Here is a 14,385-nt window from a genome sequence, read left to right on the forward strand (position 1 = left end):
CAGGGTGGGGGGGGTTTCCTGTTTCCTGGACCTCGAATAAGATGGTGGTTGCCTTATCCCAGTCCTCCACATTCACCAGACAACCAGAACCTGTGCAAAGCTGATCATCTAACGTCTGGTGTCCTCACAGAAGGTTATAGAAACCTCCAGGGGCCCTTAAACAAAAACCTGAATGCTGAAACCAAAGCTGTGAGCATTAAGGAACCCAAAGATGGGGTTACCCTGAGGCCAACACCTACATCAGTGTGGAGAAACCACACAAGGGCCGCATGTGGTGGGCTGGTTCCCTGGAAGAGGTTAAAGTGGTCTCAGATTAAGAGGCTCCCAAGTCTTCTCAGCAAAAGCAAAACACATCCTTTCTGCAGGGAGAACCCTCTACTACAGCTCTCAGGATTCCCACAGATGAACATCATGTAAGCACGAGCTCACAATCAAAGGTCACCACAATGAATGTGGGAAAGGACCACTTAAGAGAGTCAGAAGAAGCCAAAACAACAGAATTAGATCCCAGATGTTGCAATTATCAGATAAAAACTTTGGATAAATATTATTAAATGTTTACTGAAATAAAAGATGGAAATAAAAAAATGAACAAGCAAGCAACAAGAAGCTATCAGAAACGGTCAGGCAGGACCAAATAGAATGTTTGAAAATGAAAAAAAAAAAAACTGTCAAAATAAAAGCTCACTGGCAGATTAGATATAGCTGAAGAAAGAATCACTGACCTGGAACACAGAGACATGAAAAAGTAACCAGAACGTGTCATCTACAGAAAAGAAGATGGAAGAAATGAAACAGTGGTTAAGAAAAGGAGGAAAAGTGAAAAGATCTAATATCATACATCCAACTAAAAACGCCACTGAGGGGAGAGGCAATATTTCACAAAGAATGTCTAAAAGATTTTCACAGGACGCAAATCTATATATTCAACAGGCATAGTATTTCTAAGTATGGTAAGTAAAAAGACAACCGCATCTATGCCCTAAGACTAGACAATTCCATTCTTAGGTATACCAGCACCGAGAACAAAAAATGGGGCTCCCCAGAGTCCCCCCAGGGGTTACCACTATCCCGACTTGGAATAGTGACCCTGGGGGACGTGTTCTGGGTGCTGGTGACACAGATGTGTCCAATTCATCAAAATTCTTCCAGTTGCATGCATACACGTGTGTACTTTTGTGTGTGTGCATCTAAAACTTCAATAAAAAGTTAAAACGAAAGAAATACACACCTAAACATACCAAAGGAAAACCACAAAAGATGGAGAAGCTAATAGCAACCAGAGGACACAACTCAGCTCACCTCCTGTGGGGGCAGAAAAACAGCCTCTAAAAGACGCCTGCATCCAGAACCTGCAAATGTGCTATTTCATAGCAAAGGGGAATCAACGCAACAAACAGAATTAAAGCTGCTAATTCACTGCCCTTAGATGGAAAGAGTGTCCTAGACTGTCCACTAGGGCCCTCCTCTGTGGAGGAGCAGGCAGAAGACTGGGAGTCAGGATGGAGCGCGAGGAGGACCAACCAGTCACTGCTGGCCTTAGAAGAGGAAGATGTGGATCAAGAATGGGAGGTCTGCAGGTTTCCTCCAGAGCATCCAGAAAAGAAGGTGGCTGCCAACACCGAGATTCCCGCCCAGTCATACCCACTTCTGATTTCCAAGCTCGAGCACCGTGAAATCCTAAGTTGTGATGCTTTAAGCCTCTGACTGTGGTAACTCATCACCACAGCAATGGAAAATGGATGCTCACTCACAGCAGCCTGCCCAGGTCAGAGGGCAGAGCGCAGCCTTCAACTGCGCATCAAGGCTTGTGCTCCTAGGAAGAACGGCCTTCAGAAATGGGAGAGAATCTGAGACATTTTCAGATAAACAAAAACTGAGGGAAGGTACTCTAAAGATAGTTTCACTAAAGACCACACATCAGAGTAAAGAAGATGGTCCCATAAAGAAGGCATCTAACCAGGCATTCAAGCTGAGGACCATTCAGTAAAACGCCCAGTCTGGAGTTTTGAAAAACAACCATGTCCAAATGCCTTGAAACAATCTACCAAGACAGACCCAGGAGGAAACATAAGATCTGAACAGGCCTGTAACAAGGGGTACAGATGTCAGAGAATGGAGCCTTCTCCACCCACCCCTGGGGCTGAAAGCTGTAAACACCTGTCTCACTCCCGGCTGCAGCCCCGGCTGTGACAGCACGTGGCAGGTGCCCAGGAAACCCCGTCCAATGATCCAGACACCACTGAGATGGGAACCTAGATGTTAGCTGTGGGGCCAACAGGCCAAGGCATGCCATGAGTCAGGAGAAGCAGAGAGGACCAGCACAGCCCGCCGGCCCCAGGGCCTGGGTGGAGCACTAGGACAGCACTGGGCTCCTGTGCCTGTCCACAGGAAGTGCCCGAGACAGACGGCAGAGAGGGCGTGTGGCCGCTGGGCTGCTCCCACACTGAAGGCCCCCGAGTGTGCCTGGGGCCTGATGTGGACTCGCAGGTCCACTGGGGCCGAGACCAGCCTTTGATCGCAGCTGCAATAGTAACAGTGGGTCCACACATTCACCTGAGGCTCCGTGCCACTTGTGAAGCCCAGCACCACCTCTGCTTCATGGAGCAGGGAATTCAGAAGTCAGCCCACCACGACCAAGGCTCCACGTCGTTGGGGGAACCCCGCGTCTGAGGCAGACGCCTAGAGCAGGTCTAGAGGGTGATACACAATCCAGATGCCTTGGGGAGACGTGACGGGGGCCTGGGAACAGAGTCTGGGGCCACTGGCTATGCTAGTATTTCCTTTCTCAAGCTTGGAGGTGCACTGACACTTATTCCTTGGCTTATCATAAATCCCACATGATCTGTTTACTGGTGAAGCAACGTGCGATGGTCACCTAGCAGTCAGGAGCTGGTGCCTCACCTGGCCACACCTGCATGTGCAGTGGGCCAGTGTCCTCTGCCCAGACAAGGGACACAACACCTCACGAAGCCTCTGTCTCCACAGGACGCGGGGAGCCTGCGGGAGTGCTGTGTGGGTGCTCACAGGGCCAAAGAAACAGTGCATAGAGCCGCAACCACAACACGCAGCTGTGCCTGCCTGCAGTCACCCGGGTCATCTCCTGTGTGCTGCTGCGAGGCTCCTGGAAAAGCCCTTCTAGAGTCCTGGGCTCCTGAGATGGAGTGGGTGCCGGCCTGAGCCCCAGGGGGGCCGGGGAGGAGGGCCAGGCTGCACACCTGAGTGCTCCCGTCACCCGCTCACAGATGCCTCCCCACCTCTAGCCTCCCCTCAGGCCTCTCCAGCCCCCCGCTTCCTGGTGGGGCCCAGAGGATGGGCGTGTGGGCCCTTCTTCTCTAGCACAGAAGATCATGCTCCCGTTGTCCAAATAAACCTTCTCTCTCCTTTGCTCACAAATCTGTTTCTTTCAAGAACTCCACTAACTCTAAAGGCCTTTCCCATTATTTGGGGGCATTTAGGCCTTTTATCCACCTCCCTAGAAGTCACGACATGACAGATGAGGGACTCCGTATTTTTAAAGTTAGACTCTTTGGGACATCCCTGGCAGTCCAGTGGTGATGGCTCCCTGCGTCCACCACAGGGGCACAAGTTCGATCCCTGGTGAGGGAACTAAGATCTCTCAGGCCATGTGCACAGTGCGGCAGAAAGAAAAGTCAGTACCTTTGTAAAATAACCTGTTCTTTCAGGGCTCACCACTCAGGTTAACGAGTACTTGTGACTCTGAGCCATCTGCCCAAATTCAATTTCAAATCCGGGTTCTGGGCAATGAACCTTGGACCTGAGATCCCGCAAGGCAGGGGTGGCAGACCTGAGCTGCTGGAGCGCCTCTTGCAGCCGTGTCCTCTCCTGGCTCAGCCGCCACGCGTGGCCCCACTCCAGCTGCCTCCTCTCCTCTGCAAAGGCCCTTTTCATCACCTCCGTCTCCCTCTCGTGGTCACTAACCTGAGGAGAGAGGAGGAGTGATGTCAACCGGGGCACCCAGACACCATCCACTTGATGGGTCAAGGCTGCCGGGGCAGCACCAAAACAGCGGGTGGCCCAGCTTCAACAGGGCGCAGGGGCCCGTGAAAGGGCCCCCATGGCTTGTGTCGCCACCTGCTTCCATTGCTTCTTGTAACCTCCGCTGCAGCCTTGGGGGGAGGCCCTGCAGGTGCAGAAGGGAGGATGGCGGCCTGGCAGGCAGCCGCAGGAGGAGGGTAGGAGGGAACAACACCTCCACGAGGCCTGGAAGGCAAGGCCACAGCAGGAACCCAGGAGCAGGACCGCCCCGTGGCCATGGTGACCCGACAAGCCGTGGGCACCATCCCTCCACAAACCCCACACAATCAAGTAACAGAGCAAGAGACACATTCACCAGAGAAGACAGGCTTGGCCAGGGAGGCCTAGGAGCCCCTGAGTGCCAAGGCGCTGCAGTCGTGTCCAACTCTGTGTGACCCTGTGGACTGTAGCCCACCAGGCTCCTTTGTCCGTGGGATTCTCCAGGGAAGAAGGCTGGAGTGGTTGCCATGCTCTCCTCCAGGGGATCTTCCCAACTCAGGGATCGAACCCGCATCTTTTATGTGTCCTGTCTTGGCAACATAGCTCCTCTTCTCCACAAGTGCCACCTGGGGAGCCCCTGGTGCAGGGCAATCCCAGGAACTAAGATTCTGCTCCCAGAATCTGCTTCAGCTGCAACAGAGCCGGGGGCTCTGACTTCCCAGTGCAGGGCAAACAGGGAGTTCTGGCCTCTGCACCAGCCTCCGGACATGGGGAGGGACTCTGTTCCCTCCCGTTATTAGCTATTCCTTCTGAACTGCCTCCTTCCAAATGGGGTGGAGGGAGGGCACTCACTATGGGCACACGTGTGCGCAGACGCGTCTCAGCAGCAGGAAGTTCCCCGACCTCTGTGGCCTCCCTCAGTCCCCTCACCTGGGTCTCCAGCTGGATCCTGAGTTCTTGGTAACGCTCCTTCAGCTGCTCCAACATGATCTCTGTTTCTATACTCGCTGGGCCGGAATCACCCACGAACATGATGGTGCCTGAAAATAAGAGGACATGTCCATTGATGTTCTGCCCAGGACACCACGCGATCTGATCCAACCTCCAAGCTGACCCTGCAGGAAGCACCGCCTTCTGTGGGCCCTTTCTGCAAGAGGAAGGCGGCACTGGTGCTCAGAGGCCACGGGCCAGGGACTGTCTGCTCTGCCAAGTTCTCCAAGTTGGCATTTGCACAGGTCAGCATTTCGAGTCTTTGCCAGAACACAGGTCACTCAAAGGTAGAAACAAGGAGGAGGCCTCCTGCCAGATCTCTCAGGCTCTATGGGGTACATGCCTGCCACTTTGACCACGGCAGGCACACAGAGGGGTGGGGACAACAGGAAAACGTGACCAGGGCTCAGACAGCACTTCAGGACGAGGCCTGACAAAGCCATGTCTTCCAGCTTTATTTTAGCTTCCTCCTTTTTTCAGAGGCCCTCATTGCTCACTGTTACATCACATAAAAGCATGAGGGGTCTCAAGGAAAATGTCACTCAAACTAAGCTGTCGTGGACTCAGGCTCCGACAGATCATAGGGAGGGGGTGGGAGCTACACCTGGTCCCGAAGATCCTCCCCACCAGCAACATCACCCACCCTTACAGCTCATCGCAAAGAGGTGCTCGTGGACCCACAGCACGGCCAGGCCTCCTGGGCCCAGGGTCCCCCATGCCATGCATGGTGGGGGCACACTCAAGGCTTGATTCAGAATGTGAGTGTGGCCACCGCTGGGGTTTCATCCATGTCGGTTGATGGGCTGGAAAGTGAAGGGAGCAGACACATGCTAATCTCTTGCCTGCTCTTTTCTTTTTTCTTTTTTTTTTTTAATTTTTAATTTTTAATTTTTTTTTTTGCCTGCTCTTTTCAATTCCCAAAATGTTTTCCATGAAAAACAGGGACAGACTCGGCAACATCAGGCCGAGAGAACTTGGGATAAGCATCTGAGGGAAGAGAGCATCCCATCGCCCTGACAACAGGAAGCTGCTTCATGGGGCAGGAATGGCCCCGGTTGGATGCACGGCCAGTCCGGTCTCCACCACCCATGTGACCCCTGCACCACAGCACTGCTGTCCTGACCGCCCCTCCTCCTTAGAAGGGGCTGATGGACGCTCCAAGGCCAGATGGGGGTGAGGGGAAGAGAAAAGTCTCCAGCCGGGAGAGCGCTCTGGCTGCTTCGGCGCCAACACGAAGCTCGGGGTTCCCTCTGGTGCTATGACCCAGAGCCTTCTGGCCACCATACCTGGGGCGCAGGTCCTGGATCTCAACAAGGGCCACACATTCCATGCAGCTCAGGCCCGTCGAGGGGTAAAGACCATCACCCCCTTCCCTGTGGCCACAGGGGCCGCTGACACTCATCGAGGAATGGATGACAGCAGCCACACGCCAACCACCCCTGGCTGAGGAGCAGGGCTGTGGCTCGGGGCCCAGCAGAGTCCACAGCTGCAGGTGCACGTGAGGGTCTCCCTCAGAGGCCAGGTGCACAGAAGACTCACCCGGCTTCCCTCGGAGGCCCGAGGACAGCTGAAGTGGGCTGCCCTTGTCAGAGACATCACAGGCCGTCCCCCATCACCCCCAGCCCGCTCTCTGCTCCCCTCCCCAGATGACCCTCCCCAGGGGCATCTCCTTCCATCCCCCCTGCCTTAGGAGGCTCACAGGGGACACGCCTGCCCTGAGGTCACAGCAAGTTCATTGTAACCTTCGCCACTTACACTGTCCAAGCAGTAGGACCTTCATCCTCCTCCATCTCCCTTGGGGCTCTGGGTTGCCTAAATCCCTGGCCTCAGATAGGACCCTTCTCCCACATAAGTGGTCCGTAGGACTTGTGACCCCTGCGCAGCGGGCTGGCCCACCGCCCCATCCCCGGGGCAGGAGCACGTGACCCACCACCTCCCAACAGACGCACCACCTCCAAGCACCCAGCGCCTACCTGCCGGGCCGTGTCCCAGGCGCAGGTGGCTGTGCCGACTCGGGGCCGTCTGTGCCTGCAGGCTTTCCAGGGCGGCCTGCAGCTCGTCATTGCAGTCCTGCAGGTCCTGTGGGCAGAGCCAGACACTTCCTCCAGCCACTGCGGCCACCAGGCCCAGGAGCGGGGCATGGAGCCAGCACCCGGAGAAAAGTTCAGGCCCCAGCAGAGCGGGTCCTGACGTCCAGGACGGGGAACCGACACCAGACCCGAACTGCTCCAGGAGCAACAAGGAGCAGGAGTCATTTCCCAACTTCTTATGCCTGGCACCACCTTCCATCACTGGACACACAGAAGGGACTCAGGGGGAAAAAAGTGCAGTGAAAATGAGAAATGGAGAAAACACAGAGAGCTTTTAACACCTGAAACCACAAGAGGTTGGGGGAGTATGCTCATAAGGGGTAGGGGAGATTTGGGGGGACATGAGGCTTAAGAGGAAGGGTCTCTGGGACCTTCCTGGTGGTGCAGCGGTTAGGACTGAGTGCTTTCCCTGCAGGGGATGCGGGTTTGCTCCCTGGTTAGGGAACTAAGATCCTGCAAGCTGCATAGCACAGAGGGAAAAATAAAAGAGGTAGGGTCGCGTCTGTAACAAGCATCGTTTATCCACCCAAAGAATGAAACGTAACTCAACAAGCCCACTTGGTACCTGTCTTATACAGGACCAGGAAGGGCAGCGTTCCCAGTCCGCTCTCCCAGGTGGTCCCTCGACCCGAGCAACACATGGGCCCGAGACGGTGAGTCCACGTGCTCCTCCCCCCCACCCCCCGCCTCGGCTGGGCCGTGGTCACCCCACCTGGAGGACGCTGCATGCGATGCCACTTCCAGCTGGCTCCTCCCCCGGTACCCTGGCTCTGGGGGAGGCCAAAGCAGCCAACGCCACACACAGCATCAAGGCCCCACGTCCCTCTTTAATTTTCCGTTTTCGGGGGCCGCGCCATGAAGTCTGCAGGATCCTAGTTCTCCAACCAGAGATCACACCCATGACCCTGCATCGGGAGTGCAGTCTTAACCACTGGGCCACCAGGGCAGTCCCTCCTCTCTGATTTTTTAATCTGAGTTTCCTCTGCAGGCAGCTCTTGTCAGTTCTTTCTGAACTCCCTGGAGGCCAGTGCCTGGCCTGTGTCCACACCCGCCCTGGGAGGAGGAGCCTCTAACCGACGGCTCTAGGCCACAGGGGAGAAGGGACAGGCCCTGCAGATCTTAGAGGAAGCGCATGTTTACTAGGGTCACTGAACCTCCTTCAGAAACTCCTGAGCAAACACGCAATCTCCCCAGAGCGAGCACCTCTGTCCCGGGGGAAAGGGCAAGGCCAGGACGCGAGAGCTGCAGGGAGGCCCGTGGGGCGGCGGGTGTGTGCGCCCCGGCGCCCCGCCGCTCAGTGACCCCACACAGGCCACCGAGCATCTCTGACGTGGTCAGTCTGGATCGAGGTGTGCAGCATATACGCTACAATGATCTTAAAGACCAGGCTCCCACAGAGGGATGCAAAATCTCCCACTTAAAATGTGATTATATTGATTACATGTTGAAATGATGACACTGTGAAAGTAATGGAGTAAATAAAATGTTATTAAAATGAATGTCACCTATTTCTTTTTACCTTTTTCTCTTTTTACCTTTTTTAACGTGACCACTGGAAAACTTGGAAGTACACATGTGACTGTTCTTTTTACTTAGCAGTGCTGATATGGCCGGAAACATCAACAGAATCATTTCTACTCAATGCCCTGCCCCTTCAGTGGTTCCTTCTACCCCTCAAATGGCTACTGTAAGACCATAGACATGCCCCACAAATTCAGCAGAGCCAGAAAACAGGTCCTTAAGGTAATATGCTAGGCAGACTTCTCTGTTCTAAGCTCCTAAGGATGACATGCACTGTCCTGGGTCCCAGCCTGCCCATCCAGGCTGCATCCAGCAGGGCTGGGGAGCCAGGTGCCTGCTTTGGTGTGGGCCGCGTGTGAATTTGGGGTGCCTGTGCATGCTGAAGGCAGTCACAGGGTGCTGCCCCAAGAGCCGAGAAAGGCAGCAAGACCACTGCACACAGAAAAGCCCTAGGTCTGAGTGCTCTGGAACCTTCAAGGCTTCTCTTCTGGTTAGCTTTAGCAGGAGAGGTGAGCTCAGCAAGAAAGCAGGAGAGGGTGGGGTTTCAACAGCAGCTCAGAAAGCACTGGAGAGGAAGGCGGTGCCAGCCAGGCTGAGTCAGCACACACAGAGGGGCTGGCTGCCCAGACATTTGCACCGCTGTGTATTCAAAATTATTCTCAAATTAAAAAAAAAAAAGTTAACGTTCTCAATGATAGTTTGAAACAGCCAAAAATATTCCCCCAAAAGAGGGAAAATCTCTAAATAAGTAGCACTAAAATGTAAAATTTTTTTGCCAAAATTTCAAAAAGTAAAATTTCAAGAATCAAAAGTGAAATGAGTAGCAACAGTTAGGTGACAGTCGTGTGAAAAAAACAAAGGGGGTTACACCTGTATGAAAAGATTCAGGTGCACTAAAGCAACGTATTTACTGCTGGTTAGTCACAGGTGCGCAAAGTGGGGGAGAAAACACAGCAGGAAGGAGAGTTCCTTCCAGAAAGTTAACCACAAAGCCCCCACACCACTCGGTCTCTGATAAGGGTTACACAGGTGAGCACACACAGGACTGCAGGGGCACCGGGATTCGGGCTGTGGCGGGCAGGGGGCAGGGGTCACGTCACACTGCAGACCAGCACGGGCTCCCCTTTACCTCTGGTGTGGCCAAAGCATCACGTGCAGAGAGACAGTTCTTACGTTAACCGGGAGGGAAACCATTAAGCAGCAAGGGAATACTAGACCCTTAACCCCAAACAGCATGTTAATCTGCCGGATTCCTGGACAGTCTCCAGGGAGTAAGAGTGTGATGTTTCCCAGCAGGGACTGTTCACCACCTACACCCTGCTCTGCATGGTGGCAATGCCAGCTGAGTGGGCTCACATGTAGGTCTGGCCCAGGAAACGCATACACTCAACCACAGGAAGCAAGATGAAGCCCTACATGGTGCCTGGACACACACGGAGCCTTGGGACTGGGGTGAGCAGCCCGTGTGGGGCCGGGCACAGGTGCTGGGCAGGCCAAGTCCCAACTGCCTCCTTGCAGAACACGAGGCTCGGGAAATTCCACGGCAGTCCAGTACTGAGGACTCCAAGCTTTCACTGCCAAGGGTGTGGGTTTGATCCCTGGTCAGGAAACTAAGATACCACAAGCCACGCAACACAGCCAAGACCTGGACCACTCAGCAACTTCTGCACAGACCCCATTGCTGGGGTCTTGGTAGTGGGGGGCATAGAGGAGTGCTTAGAGACCTGGCCCTTTCCATCACCTTGAGGGGAGGAGGGAGGGGAGGGAGGTGCAGGTTCCGTGCAAGGGGCCTCCCAAGTCGCCGAGGCTCAGAAGACCTCGACTGAAGGAGGCAGCCCGCGTCAGAGGCTATGCCCACTCGGCTCATGTAGGGATCCTCCTGTGGACCCGGGCTGGGTCCCCTTCCATCTTCACGCCAGGAGGTGGAAGGGGCCACGAGGCTCAGAAGACCTCAGCTGAAGGAGGCAGCCCGTGTCAGAGGCTGTGCCCACTTGGCTCATGTAGGGATCCTCCTGTGGACCCGGGCTGGGCCCCCCTCCACGTGCAGGCCAGGAGGTAGAAGGGGCCACCAGTCCGGAGCAGACAGCCCCTGACATTAACTCGGGCAGGGGGTCACTTACCCGGCACTTAAGCTCGTATTCCTTCAGGATCTCTGAGAATCGCTCCTCCTGGGCCAGGAGTTCTGTGCTCTGTGGCTCCAGCTGAAAGACAGGGGCAGGCAGGAAAATGAGGGCCAGGACCTCAGGCCAGGGACAGCGCGGGCTGTCTCCCCCTCCTACTGCCCCAACACACTCAGCATCTGCAGGCGCAGCCACCTGTCCCTCCTCTTCCTCCCCACCCTTTGTTTAAAAGGTCTCAGGGCAGAAGGATGCTCGGAATCTCAGGAAGGTGGTCCCTGGGCTGCCTTCTTGCCTCGGCCTCTTGGGAGGCCCCTTGCACGGAACCTGCACCTTCCTCCCCTCAAGGTGATGGAAAGGGCCAGGTCTCTAAGCACTCCTCTATGCCCCCCACTACCAAGACCCCAGCAATGGGGTCTGTGCAGAAGTTGCTGACTGGTCCAGGTCCGGTCACTAGAAGGTCAACATGCAGGGCATTACTGGGATGTCACCTGCACCCCTGCACTGCCTGAAGGGGAGGAAAATACAGGCAAAGTAGCCTTAATAATTTCCTCTCCATTACAGAATTCTAGGTTTCCCAGGTGGCACCAGTGCTAAAGAATCCTCCTGCCAATGTAGGAGACGCAAGAGATGCATGGTCAATCCCTGAATCGGGAAGATGCCCTGGAGTAGGAAATGGCACCCACTCCGGAATTCTTGCCTGGAAAATTCCATGGATGGAGGAGCCTGGCGGGCTACAGCCCACGGGGTCACAAAGATCCAGACACACCTGACTGACTGAGCAGCACATGCAAGTTTAGCAGAAAAACCCAATTCCGTCTCCTGTGTATTCTCCATCAAGACCCTGATGCCCTTTACCCAGCACGCACAGGCGCTTCTCTGGGGACTCAGAGTCAGCAAGAGGACTTGCCTTGTCCTTCAACACAAACTCCAGGTCATGCTGCAGCTTCAGGACTAGCTTCTCTGAGTCTGAGAGCTTCTCCACGACTTCAATCATCTCCTTCTGCAATCGACTATTTTCCTACGAGACACAGGTCAGTGGTTGGCCAGCTCTGGGGATGGAGGAGGGAGCCAGAGGCAGGGCTCTGGAGCAGGAGCCCTGGGGGAGACTCTCCCGCCCGCCAGCCAGAGGCAGGGCTCTGGAGCAGGAGCCCTGGGGGAGACTCTCCCGCCCGCCCGAGCTCTCGACAAGGTCACAAGCAGCACGAGTGGAAGGCGGCGACAACCCGTCCCGAGCCATCTTTGAAAGGACGGATTTGAAGCTGCACCGCAACAGCCCAGGAGTCCCCGGACGGAAGGCGGTGTCCGCAGACACAGGAAACTGTCAGAAGGCAGGCCCGGCTTCTCCTCTAGGGGAGGGAGGCGAGGGAGGCAGGGCAGGTGAGGACAGAAACCACAGTCCCGAGTCAGGGAAGGAGAAGCAGGTGGGGCCGGGGCCACCTCCCTGGAAGCGAACACAGGCGGGGAGCAGGTCAGGGACGCTCTCCACAGCCCCAAAGAGTACCCCCGATCCAGGTCACACAGCCAGGGCTGGGGGCGGGTGACGCTTTTGTCTTTGGTCGAGTGCTCTGGTCCCAGGGGGGCAGCCGAGGCGGCAGCCGCTGACCCAGAGCCGAGAGTCCCAGGGCCCCCATCCTGTGGCCCACATGGCTGCAGAGGAGGCCTGGACTCTCCTGGAGAAGTCAGGACGCTTCTGCTTCGGCTGAGAAATGGGCTCTCTCTGTGGTTGCAGAAAACGTCCTTTAGCGTCAAGCCCCCAGAGCCGCGGGGAGGGTTCAGTCCTGGCCCAGGAAGGGGTGGTTGTGGAGGAGGGACCCCCAGGCAATATAGCCTCCCTCTTTTTGGGAGGGGGGCCCTGAGGAGGCACCCCACAGCACCCTGAACCCCCTACCTTCAGGGCCAGGGTCAGCTTCTCGCGCAGGCCGGTCTCCTCTGCCTGCAGGCGCTGCAGGTCCTCCTCCAGTCTGGCCCTCTGCAGCCGAGCCTGCTCCCAGAACAGCTCGCGTTCCACCTCCACCTCGGACCGCAGGAGGCTCAGCCTCCCCTGGTATCCCTGCTCCAGGCGTCTGCAAGGCACACGGCTCACGATGCATCGGGCTCCCCGGGGGCGCCACCTGCGCCTCTCCCTCCCCAAGGTCTCCCGTCAGCGGACTCGGCCTTGGCATTGGGGACTCGATTATTCCAACCTGATAGACGGGTGAGCAGCCGTGTTGTGGGGCAGTGGAGGCCTCATGAACTGCCCCCCTTACCCCACACAGACAAGGGAGCCAGCGGGTCCCTCGGCTCATGGGGCAAGCTAGCAGGTGACCTCTGGGTGGGTCTCTGGCACCCCTTGCTCATTCAACCTTCTCCACGTCATCAAAAAATGCATCAGTAAATAAGGTAGCATCAGGGCCCTTGGTGACTGAAGGCGCAGAGAACCCAGCCTCCACCACAAGCCTTGGAAAACCAGCACACAGCGAATCCCAAGGCAGACAGAAGACAGGGCGGGGGCCCTTCCCCTCAGACGCTGCAGTGATCTTTTGCAACAACCATTCCAATCAGCAGGGAAAACAGTGCCAAACCTTAGCTTTCTCACTAAAGCTAGTGGAGCTGAGCTATTTAAAAGCCTAAAAGATGATGCTGTTAAAGTGCTGCACTCAGTATGCCAGCAAATTTGGAAAACTCAGCAATGGCCACAGGACTGGAAAAGGTCATTTTTCATTTTAATCCCAAAGGAGGGCAATGCTAAAGAAAGTTCACACTATCGCACAGTTGCATATATTCCACATGTTAGCAAGGTGATGCTCAAAATCCTTCAAGCTAGGCTTCAACAGTACATAAACCAAGAACTTCCAGACTTACAAAGTGGATTTAGAAAAGGCAGAGGACCTAGAGATCAAACTGCAAACATCCACTGGATCATAGAAAAAGCAAGAGAATTCCAGAGAAACATCTACTTCTGCTTCATTGACTAAGTTAAAAGTCTTTGACTATGTGGATCACAATAAACTGTGGAAAATTCTTCAAGAGCTGGGAATATCAGACCACCTCACCTGCCTCCTGAGAAACCTGTATGTGAGTCAAGAAGCAACAGAACTGGACATGGAACAACAGACTAGTTCAAAATTGGGAAAGGAGTACATTGAGGCTGTATATTGTCACCTTGCTTATTTAACTTATATTTAGAACATATCACGCAAAATGCCGGGAGAAATATCAACAACCTCAGATACACAGATGATACCACTCTAACGGGAGAAAGCAAAGAGGAACAAAAGAGCCTCTTGACGAGGGTGAAAGAGGAGAGTGAAAAGTTGGCTTGAAACTCAACATTCAAAAAACTAAGAACACAGCATCTGGTCCCATCACTTCATGGCAAATAGAAAAAGAAAAAGTGGAAGCATTGACAGATTTTATTTTCCTGTGTTTCAATCCCAAAGAATGTTCAAACTACCACAACAACTGCATTCATTTCACATGCAAGCAAAGTAATGCTCAAAATCATTCAAGCTAGGCTTCTACAGTATGTGAACCGAGAACTTTCCAGATGTACACGCTGGATTTAGAAAAGGCAGAGGAACCAGAGATCAAATTGCCAACATCCACTGGGTCACAGAAAAAACTAGAGAATTCCACAAAAAACATATACTTCTGTTTCATTGACTATACTAAAGCCACTGACTGTATAGACCACAACAAACTGCAAA

General features: G+C 54.5%; 1 protein-coding gene across 6 annotated transcripts in view; it reads right to left on the reverse strand.

The window, feature by feature from the left end:
* The window catches only part of LOC122447858 (ninein-like protein), a 115,181-nt gene that overhangs the window by 16,660 nt on the left and 84,136 nt on the right, over positions 1–14,385 (reverse strand). For all 6 annotated transcript variants that reach the window (XM_043478560.1, XM_043478563.1, XM_043478559.1 and 3 more), the window contains 6 exons: positions 12,588–12,762; positions 11,607–11,717; positions 10,700–10,780; positions 6,942–7,047; positions 4,909–5,018; positions 3,809–3,942 (listed from right to left, as the gene is read on the reverse strand). In XM_043478560.1, the coding sequence (XP_043334495.1) occupies positions 3,809–3,942; positions 4,909–5,018; positions 6,942–7,047; positions 10,700–10,780; positions 11,607–11,717; positions 12,588–12,762 (717 nt within the window). The remainder of the gene's footprint in view (positions 1–3,808; positions 3,943–4,908; positions 5,019–6,941; positions 7,048–10,699; positions 10,781–11,606; positions 11,718–12,587; positions 12,763–14,385) is intronic.

This window comes from Cervus canadensis, chromosome 10 (assembly GCF_019320065.1).
Source record: "Cervus canadensis isolate Bull #8, Minnesota chromosome 10, ASM1932006v1, whole genome shotgun sequence".
In the NCBI taxonomy this organism is placed as follows: Eukaryota; Metazoa; Chordata; class Mammalia; order Artiodactyla; family Cervidae; genus Cervus; species Cervus canadensis.